The following is a 22,305-nucleotide window of genomic DNA, read 5'->3' on the forward strand; positions in this document are numbered from 1 at the left end:
AGAGGTGGAGATGTGGAGTGGCTGTAGAGACAGAGAGAGAGGAAGTGACCTGCCCAAGGTCATGGATGTAACTCGGACTGAACCCCAGTCCTGGGGCCTAGAAGACAGAACTCATTCCATTTGCCCACCAGCACCTGGGGGCACCTGCCCTGTGGACCCCTCTTTGGCAGCAGAACAGCAGGCTCTGGTCATCAGAGGAGCCCACAGCCTGCTTTCCTCAGAGAGTCAGGCCAGCTTGGGAAGGGAGTCCTATAGCACAGGCTGGGACAACCCTCCCAGTCTTTAAAGACGTCGCTTCATGACAAATGACAATATGGGACCCTGGGGAAATCTGTGGTATTTGGGAATGTCGTAAACTAAGGTCATTCTACTTTGTCAAAAACTCATACTGGAAGGTAGGCTGGCCTTGAAGGGAAGCTCCCTCCCCAGCACAGGAAGGCAGCTCCCGGCAGTCTCGGGGCTTGCGTGAGACTCTCAGACGAAGACTGCCCGAGGATGGACTCAGAGGTCATTCAGTCTGTCATGACAGACAGACAACCGGGACGACCCAGCAACCGGGACGACCCACAAGCCTTCCCAAAGGGGAGGTGGTCTGGGCACCATTAAAGCCTCTCAGGAGAGAACTGCCAGCCGTGGCTTCTGGCTCACCAGTCTTTGTTTGCTCCCTGTACAGGGCGGGGTGGGGGAGTGGAAACAGCTGGGGGTAGGGGCGAGCACCAAGCTGCTCTCAGGAGAAGGATGCTGAGTTAAAACAAGCCATTCTACACTGATGCAGACGGATGGTGCGGCTGTCGGCACACACACTCTGGGTCATCAGGAAAGCTGCAAGGCGACTCAATAATTTAGCAAAATAATTCATGTTCCAGGAATACAGCCTATTTTAATAAGCAGCCACTTACTCACCTAGCCCCAGAGGTGATGGACGATCGCTCTAGCTTCCAAGAACCCAACAGAGCTACACTTTAGAGCAAACTTGGCTCTTGCTCCAGGCTTTCCAGGGCTCAGGGAGGAGCAGGACTACTATTTCTGTCTCTGCCTTTGACCAAAGCCACAGGCAGCCAATTCTAGCAAAATTAGAGGTAGGAAGGGAGTATTTGGGCCCATCTCCTCATTTCATAGTCAAAGGCTAGAGGAAGGGGATACAGTATTGGGAAAAACCTCTCTGCAAATAACAACTATAAAATTTAGGAGAAAATATAAGAAGGCACTAGAGAGAGGACAGAAGCAGGCAGATATTGGAGGGGTGGACATTTGGAAGAATGGAACAACCCTGGGAAATTGAGCCCAATAACACCTGGGATGACTAAAATTCAGACAGAAAACATACAATCTTACTGGTTTGAAGAACCACAGGACAAACCCAGGGTGGACTCAGAAGCTGGTTAAGTGAAAAGGGAAATCTTAGAAAGGAGAGAGCTACCAAGAGGGAATCCCAAATTCTTAGGAAAGTCTCTGCCCGAACTTCTGGCCCCTGAATTATAAGTAAGGAGGGCAGATGCCAAGCATTCTGGCTAAAGCTAAAAATACTGAACTTTCATGGTTTGAAACTTGAGCCAAGTAAACTGGCTGTTAAAAGAGGTAAAAACAAACAACACCAAATCAACACTCTTGGGAGGAACATACCAGAATCTAGTCTCTATGATATATCATTCACAATGCTCAGAACACAATCCAAAATGACTAGACATAAAAAGAAACATCCTACCTATCCAGGAGGAAGGGCAATCAATGAAGACCAACTCTGAGATGACCCAGGTATTGGGACTAGCAGGCAAGGATTTTAAAACAGCTCATATAGCTGCGCCCAATGTCCCACTGCAAGTTAGCAGCAAAATCTCAAATACAACGAAGGCTTGGGCTTCTCAGCACAGAGCAAGTTTTTCCATTCACATTGCTGCCCACCATGATTCCTGAATAATCCCCAAAGAGGGGCTGGGCTCACAGGAGGGAGCAAAAGAGGAAAGCTGGAATCAACACAAATGTTCAGCAACTTGAAAAGAGCCCACCACGTGGCCTTTCCTTCCTTGTCTTATTTACTCTCATCTGCTGGTTTCCTACCCCTCAAATGATAATGTCACCTCACGTGTGTCTAACACCTCGCAGTTTCCTCCATCTTCCCTGGCACTTTTCAAAGTACTTTCATGTTCCTGACCTCACTGAATCCTGCAAGGTAGGCAGAGCAAAGATTATTACCTGTTCGATGAAAACATTAAGCATCCCAAAATAAAGTCACTTGCTCAGGGTCATCCCTAAAACACATGTCCTCTTTTCTTTGCTCTCGTCTCTTCCCTAGTGAGAGGATAAAGTGTCATTGTTTATAGGAGGGCTGCAGACAAGGCTGCAGGATTGCCATGTGCAGTTCACATTGAGCACTGCTAAGGGGGACCCGGCCAGGGTGCTGAGAGATTGCTGAATTCTGGCCTGCACTCTGCTCTCCAAGCCAGATGCCCTGGCAAGTGGTTACATCTGCTCTGATTGGCCAACTTAGGTTGGATTTTCCCCTAGAAGCAGACCCTGAGACATGATTTCAAAGAAAAGCAGTGCACTTCAGAGGTGATCCTCAAAAGGCCTAGTAAGTGAGCAGATAATGAGAAGGGGAAGTAAAGGCAGCCAGCACAGGGTATGCCACTGAGTTACTGCTGGCAACTCCTGGGATGCAGTGAAGAGCATGCCTCGGAGTTTCCCTCCACCCCAAGAGCGAGGAAGTTGGAGTGTTTATCTACCGAACCCCCATCTCCCTGTCACTGTCTGAGGCATGCCCTCCAGTGTATCAGCTCTCCAGCACTCTGACCTACCCTGCCCTTTGGCCACAAAGAAGCTATCAGCAGATAACTCAGGCATTCAGTGCAGAGGGTGAGCGCCACAGGGACATGCGATGTGCCCAACAATATCTGTTCCAGTGGGCTTTTTTTACTTTGCACAAAGTCAAGGCCCAAGAACCCAGCACCTATTGCCTGCCCCATATCTGAGAGAGATACTCACCGGTGCCTGGTGCACTTGAACCAGTTCAGGATGTCTGTGCAGCGCGTGTAATAGATCTGATCGAAGGGGTGTGCATATGATTCTTGGACAGTGACGGCGTAGCTGAGGACAAGCCAGAGATGTGAGCTATGGTTAACACTTTGGAGGCTGAGCCAAGCCCACAGCACCAAGACCAGGGGCCATGGTGGGGCATCAGGGGGCTCTGATCTCCCTATCCCAGCTACTCTTCTTCTGCCTCGGATGCCCTCAGTATTCAAACCCCCCAAGCCTGGGTCGAAACCAGGACACATCCTTGATCTTTTTTTTTTTTTTTCAGTTTTTGGCCAGAGCTGGGTTTGAACCTGCCACCTCCAGCATACGGGCCGGCACCCTACTCCTTTGAGCCACAGGCATTGCCCCTACATATCCCTGATCTTTGGGCCCAACTAATTTTCTAAAATGTTAGTTCCCTTATTCATTTAACATAGAATGAATAAAGAAAGTTTAGACTAATACATTTGGTGTGGCTTTGGAAGGCAGAGCCAACATGTTTTAAAATATTTTGTTTGTTCTGATTTTTATGATGTCCAAAGAACAAGCATGGAAGTTGATCTTTATAGCAACTATATGAAGGAAAGCAGCCCCATTTTATAGATGAGGAAACTAAGGCTCAAAGAAAGGCAGCTTGCCCAGGTCACGCAGCTAGTACTCCATACCAATAACTGCTAATTGTACTGAGTGCCCTGTGTTAAGTGTTTCAATCCATTTTAATCCTCACACAATCTTAAGTAGCCAGAATTGTTCTCACTTTACAGATGGAGAAACTGAGCATCAGAGAGCCTAAGTGACTTCCCCAAGGCCCCCCTCTATTCTATTCTCCTCACATAGTTAGAGGTACTTTGAGTATCTGCCCTCAGACCTCCAATTGGAGGAGTATCTGTCATCCTGCCTATTAGCTATGAACCTGGACCAGCAGGTGGAAGCCACAGGGAAGCAGATCTCAGCTTAACCAAAACAAACCTTTCTAACTACCTGTCCCTGGCAGGGGTTGTGTGAAATGGCATTCAAGCCAGGATGCTAAAGGAAGATTCACACTCCTTATGCAGGCTGGAGAGAGGACCTCAGCTGACATCTCAGGAATTAATTTCTATGTGGGTTGGTATTATTCAATGTTTTACCCAGAAGGCTCACTGACCTGAGCCAGATGGCTGGGTTCAGGCTATAAAAGCCCGTCTGCTTTGCCTGAGGAAATGGTTGGTTAACTTGCAAGAGGGCTGGGCAGGCCAGCTCCCCAAGTAGGTCGACAGCAGGCTCGCTGATGCCTGAAAGTTCAAAGGTCTAGAATCCAGACGGAGTAGGTCAGAGGCAGTCAGCAATGCTCAGATACCCAGGGTTTGGGAAATTCTATTTCTTTGAGCTCTGAGGATGTGAGGAAGGCTGTTGGCATTACCTGAGAGATGCCTCAGAGGCATACGTCTATGCAGACGCAGCCCAAAGCCCTGTTTTATTTCTAGGCTTAGGGAAACTGAGGTAGATTAACAGCCACGCTGGCTTCCCATAGGACTCTTCCAACTCTGAAATCGCATGACCCTCAGCTGCTACATATCTCCTGAAGGCCTCACAGAGAGGCAGGAGAACGAATGGGGGTGAGCGTGCATGGGGTTTGGGGTCCAAACATGAGGACAAGTTTAAAGCCTGTCACCTGTTAGTAGAGTGTCCTTAGACATGTCATTTAACTCACATAAGCCTCCACTTCCTCTTCTGTAAATCTCTGACAAATGTTACTGGGGACTTCATGTGGTGACTGTTAGGGAGAGCAGTAACAGCAGCTGTCTCTCAGGAGACGGGGAATGTAAAACAAGACAGTACTGTACGTGTAAATGCTTCACAGGTACACAGTAAGTGTTCGATAGATGCTGGCAGGCAATGATTCACCTCCCATGCAAGGCATTGAGGGATCGTTTCTCTCTGACCATGGAAGGGAAAAGAGGCAACAAAACCTGCAATGGGGTCTCCCCCTTTGTTAAGCACTTAGGAGTTCAGCCTCTCCTCCCAGCACTGGCTGGGACAGTGAGGGGGTCAGAGAAAAGGCCCCGGCCCAACAGAGGGGGTTGGGAGCATGATGGGAGAGGATGCCTTGGGCTGAGCGAGTCTGACTGCAAGGCTCTGCACCGACTCCAGGCCTCCGTCCTGAAGCGTGTGCCTCCGGTCTCATGGCTGGGTGGTTTAACACTGCTCATCTGCCAACATGCTAATGAGGAGCTGGATTAATCTTGTAGATCCAGGCTTTACTAGCCAGGAGAGGTCTTTACACTGGGTTTTATGGTGGAGGGGCATAATTAATGAGGAGCCTGCCAGAAGTGCTAATCCAGCTGGGAAATTCTCTCTAGCAGTCTCTGGGGACTGAGCTGGGTTTCCGGAATGAAACAGTCTAGCTCTGTCCATGTACAACTTGCAGTGGAGCTCAGCTGTAAAGGCTGGGAAGGAGGAGGCGCCCGATGTCACCAGGCATCACCTGCAAGCCTCACCCCCCAGAGCTAGAGAAGCTAGCTCTTAGCTCTTGGGTTCACTCGTGTTAGCTCTTGGGTTCACTCCTCATCTTAGCTCTTGGGTTCACTCATCGTCCTCCCACCCAGATCGTGACCTTGGCTCATAGCTCAATCAGCCTGAAATGCCAGCTCAGTTCAGAATATTTTCACATTCCAAATGTATTGATGTTCTGCAGGTTTAAAAAATTAGAGAGCTCCAATTTGAACCGATCCACTTGTATACAAGAGAGACGTCAGAGTGATCCCCGCCATCAAGGGAGGCTCCCTGGAGGAGAGGGTCCGAGGACAGAGCCACTGGGGAAAGGAGAGGGGAGCAGATGGGAAGGAGAAATTCTCAGGGCTATATTCTCTAGACAGAGCTCAGACAAGAGCCAGAAGTAACTATGTCTCAGGTGGGTCAGACGGATGAAAGTGTTTCTGTGAGTCTGAAAACCAGAGACCAATATGGAGTTCTACCTATATCTCTCTGGCCTACTGGAGAATAAAGGGTTAAATTCACCAAAACCAGAGGGATGAAAAATGCAGCATTGAATCATAATATCTGTCCCAGGAAACTGTTTTTCATATTCACTCCCAGTGTGTGTGATGTGCACGGAAGTCTATGACAACCAATTCCTGAAAAGCCGGAGTTGTCAACAAGAAAAGACAGTCATTGAGTTTTATGGTCTTCAAAGCACTTTCATGAAACTGATGCCCCTGATCCTCCACCAAGCCTGTGAGGAAGGGGTAATTATTCTCCCCCACTTCACAGAGATGGAAGGAGGCTCAGAGCAATTCAGAGACGTCCCCAAAGTCACATAGCTGGCAGGAAGGAAAATCCAGATCAGAATAAACTGGTCTTCTCATCCTGGATCTTGATTTCTTTCCATCTCACTAAAAAGGGGCACACCCCTGTACTGCCTTTCCGTCCAGCCTCGACTTTGCTGGGACACCCTGTGAGCATCTGGTCACCGGAGATCACACCAGTGGGGGCACTGTCCCTCTGCCTCCCAGCCCATCCTTCCTGGTGTACAAGCAGCCAGGCTACCCTAGAGCCCTGCCTGGATGAGGTATATTTCCTGGCCATGGGGCCGGGCCACTCACAGGCACAGAATGCAGACCACCCACCTCATCTCTCCTCCTCCACCATCCACGTCCGCTACTGGGCCCTCGCTTAATTTTATTCATTTGATTTACTAACATCTAAGTGGCAGAGTCGTCCTGGTCAGCATGGCCAATCAATTCCAGGGTTTAATTCAGTTTTTCCTGATTGGGTCTCTGGTCACTGATCTTCTGCTCACCAAAATTGATACTTTAACCTTGTGCTTCAAAGTCAGGCTGTCTGCAGGGACCTAGCCCGTTCCCCCAGGACTTAGTGTCACAGCCAGAATGCAGCTGGGTCTTCTGCAACAGCCTCAGCTGCCCTTCCCCTGGCACTCGCCCTGTCCCTACCAGACTAGAAGCAGCAGGGCCCTCAGCTGTCCTCCCTGGGGCGAGTGGCTGGCCACACATCCAAGCTACCATGTAGCTGCCAGTCTGGGGAAAGGAAAGGCATCACAGCATCAGAGAGCAAGACCTCTGGGACCAGGGTCCATGTCCCCCATTGACTGTACCCCATCTGGCTAAGGATGGTACTGAGCCCCTCTGGGCCTCTCCTTCATCCGCACAATTGCTAGGAGTGCAAATGTACAGCAGGGCAGGACACTGTCACTGCAGTCCATGTCAGCTGCTTCCACCTGGACCTCATGAAGTTTCCCCAGCTGGACTGCAGGACTTTCATGGGCAGCTTCTATATCTCCCAACTGCCTCTGTCCCCACAGTGCCATGTCTAGGGCATGCCCCCAGAGGTCCCTGGCCATGTGTGTCCCACACTTACCTCTCCCAGTGGCTGCACACATTGGGGTCCTCAGGGTTCAGGGTGAGGGCAGCTTGCAAGAGGGAAAAGATAAGGAGCTGTGTCGTGGAACGCGCCATCCCGGGCCCTGTGTGGGAGAACAAAGGAGGCTGAGTCTAATCAGACCATGTTCCTGGGCATCTGTTTGGTGCTGACTCGCTAAGCAGACTAAGTTTCCCATCATCGTCGAGTAATGAGCATTTGATATTTCACACTTCAGGCTTTGAATAGCACGGCAACAGTTCACCAGTTCTGAGTAACCGGAGAGTGGGAAGCCTGAGTCAGGGAAAAGTTTAAATTCCAGGCCAGGGGTTCTGACTGTTTTTTTGCCTTGGGGACTGCTTTGAGAATCTAATGAAAGTTATAGATTCTCCCCCCAGAAAAATGCCCAGATGCACAAAGTCGGCTATAATTTCATGCTGTTTTCAGGTCCCCAAGCCCATCTGTGGACCCAAGGACCCCAATTCTTAAGTGTTTTAAAGAAGGCAACCCCCTTCCCTGTTCCCTTCATCTTTGACGTTCCTTGCCCATCCACTTCCTTTCCCAACTCCCTCTGGCCCCAAAGAAAGGGAAGAAAGTTGTTTGGCATGGCCCTCGGAGAGCTGAGCTCAGAAAACCCCTCCAGGCAGCTCTGGCCAAGCAAACACTCAAAGACTGGACCCTGCCTCTCCTGCCTCCCACGGGCAGTTACACACAGAGTGTGCAGTCATCGTGCGTCATTCTCACCGTGGGAGGACAGGCTTAGACACCTGGTAAGGGGCTTTAGGGAAGCAGCTTGCAGAATTTGATCCAGGCCCCTGAGGTGACAGCCTGTGGCAGTCATCAGGTGTGCCTACATGGAACACCAACTCCCTCAGTTCACTAACAAAGGGCTCCTGGAACAGGGAGAACCTTTTTGAGTGGGAGTGGCTGAAATGACCCCTGAGGTTCCTTCCTGTCCCAGTACTCTAAGGTCCTCCAGCCTTAGAGAACTTCTAGTCCAAGGATTCCAACCTGGTATGTCCCTGACCGTAAGGGGTGAAGGGAGCTAGAATTCATAAGTGTCCAAGCGTCATCTACAATTGAATGAACGCTGTGACTCAAAAAGACAGCACTATTTTTCACATGGGCCTATATGCTATTGTGATTTATTTAAAAGCTTTACTGAATTCAGAGTAGCGTTTCTTCTCAACCAGCAATGCTAAAAAAAATTCCAGCTTCTAATAACTGAGGGTGGGGGTGTTATAGAAAATATTTTGATATTGTAAAGGGGTCCCTAGGGGAAATGGCTGGGGCTCTAGCCCACTGGCCCTGAGTTTGCAGAGAAGGAGGCACTCACACTACTTGGGGGTGCGGATAAGAGCGGCATGTGCTGCATTTGTACCCAGGGGGACGCTTAACAGAGTCCTTTTTCTGAAAGGTTAAACACTTTACTCCCCACCCCAATAATTTTCTTGTTAAACGCTTTCTAAGTAGCTTCCTCAAAGATAAACAAATTGTCACAGATTCTGTATAACTGTGGGGGTCCAAATTAATGATTAATGAGGGTTTTTTTCTCTGTATTTGAGATCTGGAAATCAGCTGACTAGATGCAGATTTAGCCAGATTTCAAATGAATGCATTTGGAAAATCGGACAGGAGAGGAGTGATTGTGGTGTTTCTGCTCAATTTACAGAGTCCAGCGACTCATCTCCACCCCGCCCACTCAGCCCCGCCACCCCCAGTCCTCAGAGACCTAACCAGCTCCTCTCAAACTGGAGTCTGCCCAGCATGAGGGCAACAGGGAACCTCAGTGGTCATTTTAATCCCTTCTCCTCTAGAAGAGTCAGCCTAGAGAAGAGAAAGAGCCTGCCTAGGGTATGGCATTGAGTTATTCAGAGAGTCAAAAGTGGACCACGCATCTTCATCCAGGTGGGCTGACCAGGTATCAAAGAAATAAACAGGACTCAGCACTTTGAAAGACAAAGAGCCTGAATGCCAAGTACAGAGAATGCTTCGCCTTGGTTCTCTCTGCAGCCGGCTGGACTCATTACTCAGGCTACTCCTATTCCATATTCTCCCAGGAGGACCCCTGGACAGCATCTTCAAACTTATTAAGCTTAGAATATGAAAAGATGAGGCCACGTGAATAATCGAAGTTTGTTCCTCTGGTCCCCTTTGATGCATGTGATATAAGAAAGAGGGAACTTGGGTGGCTGGCCCCATATACTGGAGGTGACGGGTTCAAACCTGGCCCCAGCCAAAACTGCAAAAAAAAAAAAAAATTTGACTCAGTGCCTGTAGCTCAAGCAGCTAAGGCACCAGCCACATACACCAGAGCTGGCGGGTTCAAATCCAGCCTGGGCCTGCCAAACAACAATGACAACTACAACCAAAAAAAAAGAGGGAACTTGGAACATTGCTATCATTTGTGAGATATTTTTAAATCTTCATGAAAACCTCTTTCTTTCTGAATTGGGTCTAGCCAGGATGGTTTGCCTGATTTCCTCTGTCAGGGAGATACCCAGAAACCAGAGCACATAATAGGGTATTGGGTGTTGGGATGAGCACCAAGAAGTGGGAATGGACAGTGAGGGGGAGCACAAGGGTGTGGCACCTCCACGGATGGTCTGAGGTCTGCCTCTGCAGTCCTTACTGCCCTAGAGTGATTGGGGCCAGGTCTGCAGAGCAGAAGGCCCTCCAGGAGTCCAACCTTATCCTTGCACAGCAAGTTCTCTATCCAAAGCCAAGTCCGCCTCTGTGATAGTGGGCAGGCAAAGGGGATGCCCAGCCTATAGGACAGAGGAGATGACTCCTCTCTAACCCCTGGAGCCCTCCGATTTTTCCTTTGAGCCTGGCCCAATCTATAAAATATGTAAGCTTATTACTGACCTTCCCCGCCCCCCGCCCCAGGGCAGGCTGGACTTCTGCTCAATCTCACCACCCAGCCTTACTCACCCTGTGCCGTATACTCGAGGTGAAGCTCAGGTCCCCAGCCCCTCTCAGTCCACTGCACAGCTTGGCACCCCAGGCATGTGACACTCATGTAGTTGACAGCTGGGGCCACAACATCCAGCAAGCCCATCTCCCTTCTCACACCAACATTCTTTCAGCATGTTTACTTGATCTTTCCGATGCGATTGTAAGCACCCTGAAGATGGGGTCGGGTCCTAGGCTGCCCTTTCAGGAATTGATTTTACAAGAAGTATTTCCACTTGTCTCTGACACTTCACTCAGGGGCAGTGCACAGCTGCCAGAAAGGAGCTGTCACCACGTGGGGGCAACTCATCCCCATTAACTTTAATGGGGCTTTCCTGGGCTCTCTCAGAGGACAGATCCCAAAGACATATGCTTATGAGATGACTGAGGGAAAATCAATCGTGCTGCAGTGGGTATTAGGCTGACTCCATTTGGAGTGACAGAGGTTAACGTATTGGGCGTCATCCGATTTAGGACATTACAAATTAAATAAGAAAATGCCCCTGGTTTCAGTTCACAGGGAGGGAACATGTAAACAGACTAGCTGGTCTCCCTCCCCATGTCCAGGCTTCCTGCATATTAAAGAGCAGGGGAAGGGAATGAAGTTCCAGAGGTGGAGACATCTCTTTTCTGGCTGGGAGGCACTGGCGCTGGACACCTGAAGAACTGGGCATGGGGGGATGCAGGGGAGAGAAGGTGGCCAGGAGGCTTGCCTCTCACACCTGCCAACAGGGTGTCACCAGCTCACAGCCATGGTCACAGCCTAAACTGATCAAATGCACACTCCAGGAGCAGCACCTGCCCAGCCCAGGCCAGCTGTGGAACGTGGTCCCTGTGGTCCCTGTGAAGAGGCCCAAAGCAGCAAGTGATTAAGTCCCCCTGAGGGGACTGTGAAAGCCTTGGAGGGGACTAGGACTTAGGATGAGTAGAATGCGGGAAGGTAAAGGGCAGAGAAAGGGCATTTCAGGGGCAGGTCCATGGAAAGCAGCACGTGGAGACAGGAATGTACAGGGATGCTGGAGGCACCCGACAGTGGAGGGCTTGCCCTGTGGAGTGGGAGTAGGGGCGACTGTGGAGTGAGTTTTCCAAAACTGGGTTCTGTGGAATGCTAGGCCCATTCGATTTTGATAGAAATCCCTCAGACACAGGTTGTCACGAATGAATGAGTTCAGGAAATACTGCGTGTTAAGCCCCCATGTTAAATACTCCCTGTGTATCTCATGTCTGTGCTCTGAGAAGACCCCGCCTAAAGAGACCTGTCTGACTTTGTTTCACCCAGTATTTCCCATGGAACTCTTTCTAGTGACACAGCCCCTGGAAGCAGAGTTCCTCACAACATCAGTTTGGGAAACTCTGCTCCTTTCCTCCAAGGTCCAGTCTGAAGGAAGGGCTAGTCTCTGTCAATCTGTGTCCTTAAGTTTGTATTTGTTTATTCAAATACTTGAGGGCCTTCTGTACCTGGCCTATAGTATTAAAAGGGATCTTCCAATGGGTATCTTAAGAGACACTGGGGCTGAGGGCAGTGTGGTTCACGCCTGTAATCCTAACACTTTGGGAAGCAGAGGTGGGAGGATTGCTTGCAGCTAGGCATTCGAGACCAGCTTGAGCAATATAGCAAGACCCTATCTCTATAAAAAATAGAAAAAAATAGGCATGTATGATGGTACACACTTGTAGTCTCAGCTGCTAGAGAGGCTGAGGCAGGAGGATCACTTGAACCCAGAAGTTTGATGTTGAACTCTAGTCCAGGCAACAGAGCAAGGCTCTGTCTCAAAATTTAAAAAAAAAGGGAGAGAGACACTGGCATCACAGAAAAGGATCCCTCCTCCTGGCCTGAGCCTTAGAGATGGCAGCATCCTCTGGAGGCCCCTGCCTTTTGTCTGGGATCCTGCTATCACCACCACCAGCACGGTAGAGTCCATCCTGTCTCCCTGGTGCTCACGCTGGGCCAGACACCAGCTGCTCACATCAGCCAAGATGCACACTGACCAGGGCACAGGGCAGACAAATAGATGGCCTCTGCCCTGGGATCAGTTGTTATGACCTTGGGGTCCGTCTGTGCAAAACTCCTAGCTACCTGCTTCACTTTGGCTACCTCATCTTGACTGTGCCTAAATCTTGGACACTGGAACCTGGTCCATGTACCTGGAACCTGCACTCTGTTCATCTCAGTCTCTTCCAGTGAGTCCTTCCTGCTCAACAAAGTTGCACTGGTGGCAGAGGTGGCATCAGTCAGACACTATTCTATGGGCCTAGGGAGGTATCCACTCCCACTGCTGTGGAAACTATTACAGTGGTTGTTTGGCACTCAATCCTAGGGCGGAGGGGCTGGGTGGGAAAGCACGCCAGGACTGATTAGCAAGCCTTCCCTGAGCTCTGGGGAGGGACAGCACAGGTGCCACGCATGGCTCTACATCACTGTATAGGTGTCACCACTTTGGAAACTGCTCCTCTCCTGTCTTTACCCCCTGGAAGTGACCTCAGCTCTTGCCTCTGGACCTTAGCGCCTGCCCGTCATTTCCTTTCCCTCATATCATGCCACTAGGACATACATTTCATGAGGGCAGGGGCTTCCATCTGCTCCATTCACTGCTGTGTCCCCCGAGCCCTGAGCACTGCCTGCACACACGGGGGCTCAACACATCTCTGTCACTGATTATTGACTCTATAGCCAGCATCCTCCCCCAGCCTCTCACTCATCCCAGGCCTCAGGATCAGCTGCATTGCTTGTATCAGGCCTGATGGAGGACATTAAAGACCCATCCCAATGGCAGGTCGCACTGCATGGGACGCTCCGTGCTGTGTTAACACTGGGCTGCAGAGAGACCAATCTGTCGGCATCACATACCGTACAGTGACTACCCACGACCTCCTGCTAGCTATTCAGAAACCCCTGCCTGGGCCAGCTCATCAGCACTGGGGCATGTCTGCTCCAAAATCCAGCACAAGGCAGGCACTGATGCCCAGGCCATAGCTCAAGCCGCAGCTGGGGGCTGCCCAGTGTTCCGAGCGCCTCATGAAAAGGCGCTTTCAGGCACGGGCCGCAGCAGAGGCAAAGCCCAAGCTGGGGCTGATAAAGCCAACGCCTCCCATTCCTCCCAGCATGTGGGTGGAGAGAGAGATTTCTGTCTTCTATTTATAGAAGATACATACACATGCTCCTCTATATTTTTCTGAATAAAACAAAAAAGCCAAGTTTGGACACAATGGGGCACATGGCAAGGTTATCATCTAGTCTAGCGGCCTTCCCCTTCATCTGCTCCTGCTCTCTCAGCTGGCCCCTGGGCCCCGAGCCCCCCCCCCAATTTACTGGCCGTGCTGAAGCCTGATTAGTGTGAGATGAAAAAAGGAGCTGGACCAGCCCCCGTAATTAAGAAGCTTCATCCTTTGCCTTGAAGAAGCCTCTGCCCTCCAGCGATCCCACCAGGAGCGGGGTTTATGTTGAACACTTTCTAATCTTCCTGTACGTTAAAAAAAAAGTTTAAAAAATAAATCCACAGCTCTTAATCTCCAAAAGAGTGATTCCCTGACTGCAGGAGTGCAGCTAAAATTCCCACTGCCAACATGCAGGCCCTGCCAGGTGCCTGCCCCTAGGATAAATCAGAGGGGATTGGAGTCACCTCCTGAGACGTGTTAAACGTCCCTGCTCCACCACCTGATAAATTCTGCTTTCTCCTTGCACAGGAAGCCTCGGGCTGCAAATCCTGAAAATGGTACGGCAAAGCCTGCAGTGACCATTAATCAGGGTCAAAAGACTATCCTGTCCCCAGTGCCCTCAAGCCCTGCAGAGAGCAAGCAGCCCTGACATCAGTCAGGCCTAGAGAGAAATCGCAGCCTACCCTAGGGCAGGGGCTAGAAACTGCCACACTGGTAAAGCAGTGAAGCACCTGCCTGCCCCCTGCCCCACCAGGCACCACTTCTGGTTCTGGGCCCCCAACCCGCCATCCCAAAATAGGCAGCAGCCTCCAGCCCCCCTGAAGATGGGTGGAGAAAATGTATCTGTGTTCTCAGGTCATTCCATCTCTCACAAAGCAATTATCTTCATCTTTCCATTTCTTTGCAAATCAGGGCACACTCTGCTGGCCTGGCCAACCTCGAGGCCCGCCCGGCCCTTCCCCACCCCAACCTGCCCACTCCAGGCCTGCTCGGCTTCCTTCTCCCACCCCTCCCAGGGCTTCCACATTCTCAGAACTGCCCATTCCTGTCCCCTTGGAGAAAACATGCTTGCCCACTTGGAGAAAACATTTCTCACACAACAAGATACAATCCCAAGTGCTCAGATGGGAAGAGGGTGCTGCCAGACAGGGTCCTCAAGAATCCCCCATCTTTGGAAGGTCCAAGCCTCTCATTGGAGCTGAGCTGTGAGGATGACAGGCTGGACAGCAAGCTACATGGTGTCATATTTGACACCAAGACAAACTGGGAGCATCAACCGTCCAATGCCTCATCTCCCATGAAGGAATTGTCCCCTGAAAGAAAGGTGACTTGCTCAGGATGGGAATGGTGGAGTCGGTCTGGCCTGGGTTTGAGAACAGACCCTGCCTTACTGGCTACACCATTTAGAGAAAATAATGTACCTGCTGCGGGGCTGAGTGTTTCACATCTGTCACATTAGGGAAGTCCTTTACAGGGCTGTGAAACACTTGGCCCAGAGTCTGGCACATAGAAGATGCTAAATAAAATATTAGTTTCCTCCTGACTCGCATCCTCTATCTCAAAGACCCTCCAACTCTATAATTCTGATTTTTTAAATAGAATTTCTGAGGAGCTGGAAGAATAAGAAAGATACTGATAGAAAAATCTTCCACTGGGGAGTCTGGGCTTGGCTGTCTATACACGTATTTGTGTCTCCTGGATCAATCTTAACTGTGCAATTATCAAGACGGGTCTCATCTTCCATCCATCCATGCAGCAAACATTTATTGAACACTCTCAAGTCCCTGTGACAGAGAGATGACCTAGGCAGGGCCCTTCCCTGAGACGCCCCCCCCAAATACCCGCTGCCAGATTGTGTAGGGAGGGCTAGGAGAGGGCAGTGGACCTAGATTGTGGCTTAATTCAAAGCACCACGGCCTCTCCCCGCCTCTCCCCGGCAGGAAGCCTCAGGCAATCATGACGGGAAATCAGAGAGCTTTGGGGTGGGGGGGGGACGGGACAGATGTTTAGCATCCCAGCAGGGCCGCCCTGCACGGAGCCTGGTCCATCTCCATTCCAGTTGTCTCCGAACCTACTCTTCATGGGGCTGCCTCCTGTGCAGGGAGAGCAGACCTTTCACAAACCCTTCCACAGCCTCACAACTCCATCCTGTCAGGGTGCAGATGGTCACACTTCCTCTCTCCCTGGGGTCTTCTCTCCTGAGTTCCAGCTCAGTACCAGTTCCCTTCTGTCCCCTAAGTTACTACCTTGCTATGTGACCCGGGAAAGATTGCTTAACCTCTCTGAGCTTCACTCTGCTTGTGCCCATCTTTTTTTTTTTTCTTGAGACAGGAGCCTCAAGCTGTCCCTCTGGGTAGAGTGCCATGGCATCTCAGCTCACAGCAACCTCCAACTCCTGGGCTCAAGCGAGTCTTCTGCCTCTGCCTCCTGAGTAGCTGGGACCACAGGCGCCCGCCACAACGCCCAGCTGTTTTTTGGTTGCAGCCGTCATTGTTGTTTGGTGGGCCGGGCTGGATTCGAACCTGCCACCTTGGGTGTACATGGCTGGTGCCTTAGCCACTTGAGCCACAGGCGCCGAGCCTGTGCCCATCTTAAAGTCAGATTACATCATCTCTTGGACCCTTCCAGCTCTGCAAGTTTAACTATGAAGTGTCTCTTCCTCTCCTCGTATTTTCTGACTCTTCATTCCTGTACCTCAGGTTCACTCCACCTCCCAGCCATAAGAAGATAAAGCAGAGGAGGTGGGAGACCTGATTCTAGTCTTGGGTCCTGGAAAATTCATTTCACTGCTCTGAGCCTCCTTTTCCGTGTACAAAATGGGAAGAATGGAACAACAGCTTCTTGTGAGAATTAAACAGCTTAATGCAGAAGGTGCCCTGCAAACTGCAGCCAGGAGTGGAAAGGTAGGTATCAGTGCTGTGTGACAGTTGGGACCCTTAGTTGCTGTCCACCCCACCCCCACCCCCGTCCAATCCTCAGCACTCCTCCAAGACTGGCCTCTTGTGCTTCCTTCCAGCCAGTAGCCCACATTAGGGCAGGCTTTGCCCCCACCACATCTCGGGGGCCACCTCTCCTTAGACAGGAGACTCCCTCATCAGGAGACAAGCAAGAGGGCCTGGCTGCCAGCCCATAGACATGGGCATCAGACAGGGGTACCTCTCCAGATTTCCTTGGAGAACCTTCTGGATCTAGGCCAGGAGATTCTGAAGCCAAAAACCAACTGTCTCAAAGTTTGACAAATCCTTATATCTATGCACTCTCCAACAGAGCTTGGCAATACAGATCAACATGTTTTCATGTTTATCTTTAATCCAGCATTCCATTTCTGTAATTTCTGTCATTTTTTAAAACTGACCAAGGCCAAAGACAGGTTGAAGAATATGTGTTGCATCATATCTTGATAAAGAGATATTTGTTGCAGCACTGAACCGAAAGGCCCTTGCTACATGTCCATGTAACAAAATATTATGCAACCATTAAAAATATTGACATAGATATGGAGGCCTACACACTAGAGCATTAAATAGTGGTCATCTCTCAGGGAGTGTAGGCAGGAACAATAACCTAAGACTTGGGCTTTCTAAGTCATTTTTGTTCTATTGGTGTTTCTTACAATGAGCATTATCTATACTCAAAAAAGCAAAGATACTTTAAGAAAAGATGTAGTTCAGTGACTTGGAAAGATGACCCTGATGTGTCATTATATGAAAAACACAGGTTACAAAACAGCATGAACATTATGATCCTGTATTATATAAAGTGTCCTGTGCTTGTGTGTGTGTTGAGAGAGAATGAAGAAGATTAGGAAGATGTTTAGAAGGATGTTAAAAATGTTAACAAAGAGGGGTGGTGCCTGTGGTTCAAAGGAGTAGGCACTGGCCCCAGGTGCTGGAGGTGGCGAGTTCAAACCCAGCCCTGGCCAAAACTGCAAAAAAAAAAAAAAAAAGTTAACAAAGATCTCTAGGTGACTATATTTCTTCTCTATACTTTTCAGCATGTTTACATTTTCAATGATGAATGGGTCTCAATTTTAAAATTTGAAAAACAACAAAAAAAGCTGTCTCCTCATTGAAACAAAAAAGCCAGTGCCCTTTGGGATGCTCCTCCCAGCTTGCTCGCCTTCCAGCCCAGATTCTCCTACACTGCTCCTTGGGGTGCATTTTCCCCCAAAAGCAGGAATAGATAGAAGGCCTGAACTCTAAGCCTTCTACCTTTAGGGACACAGGCCACTTGGAGTTTTCCAGGTAGCCCTGGAAGCTGGGAGGAAACTGCCACCACAGTCTCCGCCATGGATCCCCACTGTGTGGTGTCCATGCTGTGATGAAAAACATTATGCCATTTCAAAGACCCAAAATGATCTGATGACACAGAAAAATGAATGGATAATGTACAATTTTGTCAGCTCTATTCAGTATAATAAATGAATCAGGTATTTCGAATTTAACAGAAATTTATTGCAGCCTTTTGTCCATGACATTGATGACTTCTGGCTCACAGCCCAGTAGGGTCATGGCCCGAATTTTGCCTCCTTTCAGAGCTCGCTCAGCCCTCTGCTCGCACACCAGTTCTGCTCCTATACCGGTTCTACTCCTCCAGGGACAATAAGTACCAGGTGCCCTGGAATCTCAGGGGAGTCCTGGGTCCTAATCGCAGCTCATCTGCCTTTTACCAGCCTTGTGGCCTTGGGCAGGTCACTTAACTCTGGCTTCTTCATCTGCAAAGTGGGATTAATAATAAACCAAACTGGCTGGGTGTGGTGGCTCACACCTGTAATCTTAGCACTCAGGGAAGCTGAGGCAGGTGGATTGCTTGAATTCAGGGGTTTAAGACCAGCCTGAGTAAGAGTGAGACCCTATCTCAAAAAAATAAATAAATAAAATAAAACACAAATAAACAAAGAAAATAAATAACAAACCTGACTCCCAGAGCTGTGAAAAGTCAAAGAGACACAGATTATAAGAAAGGCCTGTAAACAGTAGAGAACCAGGCAAAATATCATTATGGCTGGGTTTGGCATTGCCCTCTTGATGGGGCATGAAGGGTACATGGTACGAATACTTCTAGGGGTGCACAGAGACAATGAGTTTATTGTAGTCTGATAAAGAACTGCCAACCTGGCAGGGTGGGGGTGGGGGGGGAGACAAGTCTGCCAAAAGGGAGAAAAAGGGACTAAAGAAGAATTTCAATAAGTTTGCAATTTGGCCCAGCCCAGGCCCTGCTGACCCACAGTCTAAGCTAGGGACAATTCCAAGTCTGGACAAGAGGCCAATTTGGCTGCGTTTCTGGCCTGGCCTGTATCTGACAACCACTTCCACAGCTACATGCATTCGTGATAAAACAATTAATTCCTCCAAACCCTGGTTTCCTGGAGGAGCAAGAAGCTCACTCACCTTCCAGAACTTCAGCACACCCAGGCCCCCCTGCAAAGAAGGACCTACTAAAACAGTAACATGGCAGCTCAAAATCACCCTCGTGTCCTCAGGTTTAATTTCCAAAATGGCACATGAGTCCTAGATGCATTGTGTTCCTGGCCTGATTATTCGTTGTTTATTTCAGTATTTTCCAGGAAATTGTTCATTAAGGATAAAAGCACCTGCTTACTGTAAGAGAGCATTACACAAAGACTCTGTCATGGGGGCCTGGGAAGAACATTAATTAATGAAGTGAAACTGAACAAACATGCTATAAATTACAGGTCTAAAAAGAAATGCCTGGCATTTAGTGGATTATGAGAGAAGGATGAAATGAAACATCATATTTTTACACCACAGTAGAGTAAAAAAAAAAAGAGAGAGAGAGAGGGAGAGGGAAAAAATTACAAAAGGTGGCAGAGGTAACGATCTATTTCTGGAGCAACTAAAGCCTGTGCTTCCATTAAGAGAATTATAAATCAATTCTGTTTTGTCTGGGGGCACATACGCGCAGTGTGTGCTAAATTAAAAAGCTTAACGTGTCAGAGCAGCTCCTTCTGAGGGTTCCATGGAGCAATGCCGACTGAGGCATTCAGGCCTGAGAGAGGCATGGCGGGTGATGAGGACCAAGTCTGGGGACATTGGAGTTGTGTCACTGTGTCAGGCCTGGCAGGGCACAGGCCATCCTGAGCACCATTGTCAACAGAAAATGCAGCCAAGCTTCAATTAACCGGAAGGTGGCCGGAGCAGCAGGCCCTACTCTCTGGTGCCGGTCATCTTGACCATTACCGGTACATAACATTTCCACTCCAAAGCCAGTGAGATTATTTTGCTCCTTCTCCTCAAAAGAAGTTTCCAGCATTGGTTTTTGTGCTGATCATTTATTCAGTTTAATTTCCCTCACTTCATACCCACTCATGAGCAAGGGCAAGGCCTTTTGAAATAATGATCTGGAATCAAGCAAAATCTCAATCAATCCAGAGAGATTTGATCCCATTCATCATAATCCACTTACCCAGGCAAGAAAGGAAAAGGGCATAATTGCAGAAGGGTTTTGGTAACAGCATTGAAACCACAGAAAGGCCTTTTTCTGCTGAACTCTCAACTCAATAAGATATTTGGAAATTTGAACTATCCACTGAGGCTTCTCATGGTTGCCTTCTGTTCTCTCCCCAGGCAGGCCTGGCCCGTGAGGGCCCAACCTTCAGAATACTGAATCACCCTTATGCAGAAGGGAAGAAGTTCATGCCAAGTCTAAACCATGGTTCCGCAACACTCTAATTCTGTGGTGTGCCCACAAATATCTAAATTTGCCATAACACACACAGGGAATCAGTGGGGTAGGAAAAACAGGAGGCAGCCTAGAAGCGTGCCAAACCACGATAGGCCTCTGACACGTCTTCTTGACTGTGCCAAGAGGAGGAGAAGAGAAAGAAAAGGGAAGGGTGGTAGGAGTGGGACAGGTGGGAGTCTGGTCTGGGATGCCCGTGGGAGTGGGTACTGTGGGCCTGGGTGTGCAAGGCAGGCTAGGGGGCGGGGCTGGACGTCTGAGCTCAGGCATTGGGCACTAATGTCATATTTAGTGCCTTGAGCACTAAATGCCTTGAGTGCCCTACTAAGAATACTCTGTGAATGCTGCTTGTTGTATTAGAGTTTGAATATAGGCTGAGCACCTGTGCCAGGCGCTAGGCTTGGGGCATGACAGTCTCACTCGGCCCTCACAGGGACTCTGCAAGGGAAGTGTTGTGATCTCCACTTGCAGGTGATGGAATGGAGGCTCACAGTTTTGGAATTGGCTGACTTAGACCTACCTGCACTCAGGACTATCTGCGTGTCCATTGCTGTGCTCCCGGGAGTAGGCTGTCCTTCAGACTCAGGAGCCTATGTGCGTGTTTGTGTGTTGGAGCGGGAATGGGGTCAACCCTTTGGATCGGCGCCTCCTCCACGCTCACAAGGTTTGAGTAGAGGAGGGGAAGATGATACGCTGCTACGAGGAAGGAACTGGCTTGAAAGTCAGAAAAATGGCAAGTGTGGGCCAGCTGTGTGACCCGGGAAGAGGCTGCCTCCTTGGTGCCCCCCTGTCCTCAATCAGCCAGGATGGCTCATCTGGCCCCAGAAAAGGATGGAGTGACTGTTTACTCACTTCTGAGGATGGTACGTAACTGGTATGATTCTAGGAGCACGAGAGAAAAGTCAATCTGGTGCATACAGTAGACACCGTAGGACACGAGTGCAGGACTCTCCCTGAACCTGGCTGAGAGAGTATGACATGGTCTCTCATAGGGTGGTGGGTGGGGAGGCTGTGTGCCTTCAGAACAGGGACCAGGCAGCAGGTGAACTTGGCCTAACTCCCTGCTTTAAATGAGCCAAATTTACCTTTGCTGCACTTTGAGGAATCAAAGGCTCAAGATAGGCCACTCAGGGGTTAAATCCCACTCCTCATCCCTACCCTTAAGGCAAGTAGGGGGCAGCAATACTAGAAGATGGTCATGGGAACGGTGAGGCTGGGGTCAGTAAATAAGCACATGACCTCCTACACTTCCCCTGCCCCCAGAGGAGGGGATTTCATTTTCTTACAGAAGGGGCCAGCTCCCCAGCAAGGCCGACTAGTGGTTTGTGCCCAGGAGTAAGCAGTGCCCCCACTCAGTCCTGTGCAGAAAATACTCTAATACCTTCAAGAGCGAGAACACTCCCAGCCACTCCTAATTATAAGCTTTGGGCTTAGAACCCCTGAGACATCAGGATGTGTCCCTGAGCAAGGAGGAAGGAGCCCTTGGGATTCTGCAGCCACCTCTGCATGGCTCTCAAAAACCATCTGGCTCAGCAGTAGCCGTAGCAACATCTTTGCATCAAAAAGGACATATCTAGACAGAACAGGCACCCGCTGGACTCTGGATCATTCTACAAAGTGGAGATGAGGAAAAAATCACCCTCAGGGAGGAAAGCAGAGGAGACATTTGTTTCAAGCCAATTTCACCCACGATGGAGCAATCACTAAAGCCAAATGGTAGAGCTGTGTGTATACATGTCACAGCGTAGAAATGTGGGAAGAGTGAGTGTGCCAGCGTGACCACCAGCCTGGCACAGCTGCTACAGGGAGACCCTGTGACGGGACAGAATCTGCTGACAAGGCTGTCCATGGCTTCCAAGGGTGGCCTGAGCTCTGCACCCAGACAAGGGCCAGAAGAAACAAGCCAACGATGGGAAGCCCAGAACCAGATCTCATGCCCCAAGTCTGTCAATCATCAGCTGTGTAACCCTGAATGAGTCACCACCCCTTCTCATAAGCTGGAGCTAGAATCACTTCTCAGGTGGATAATCTCTCCTGAGGAGAAGACACAGGCTTGAAGGCCTGAATGTGAGTTCTCCAGCAGGACCCATCAGCCCTGGGAACATCAGAAGACTCTTAACAGTTGCT

The 22,305-nt window shown here is 49.6% G+C and overlaps 1 protein-coding gene across 1 annotated transcript in view; it reads right to left on the reverse strand.

The window, feature by feature from the left end:
• Nucleotides 1–7,490, reverse strand: part of MEGF11 (multiple EGF like domains 11) — a 248,752-nt gene extending 241,262 nt beyond the window's left edge. Inside the window, exons 1-2 of the mRNA XM_003784441.2 lie at nucleotides 7,366–7,490; nucleotides 2,983–3,084 (exon numbers count right to left, since the gene is read on the reverse strand). Of these exons, the coding sequence (XP_003784489.1) occupies nucleotides 2,983–3,084; nucleotides 7,366–7,463 (200 nt within the window). The 5' untranslated portion in view covers nucleotides 7,464–7,490. The remainder of the gene's footprint in view (nucleotides 1–2,982; nucleotides 3,085–7,365) is intronic.
• Between the last annotated feature and the right edge of the window lie 14,815 nt (nucleotides 7,491–22,305).

Source organism: Otolemur garnettii, unplaced genomic scaffold, assembly GCF_000181295.1.
Source record: "Otolemur garnettii isolate 467f Iridium unplaced genomic scaffold, OtoGar3 scaffold00011, whole genome shotgun sequence".
NCBI classification, from domain to species: Eukaryota; Metazoa; Chordata; class Mammalia; order Primates; family Galagidae; genus Otolemur; species Otolemur garnettii.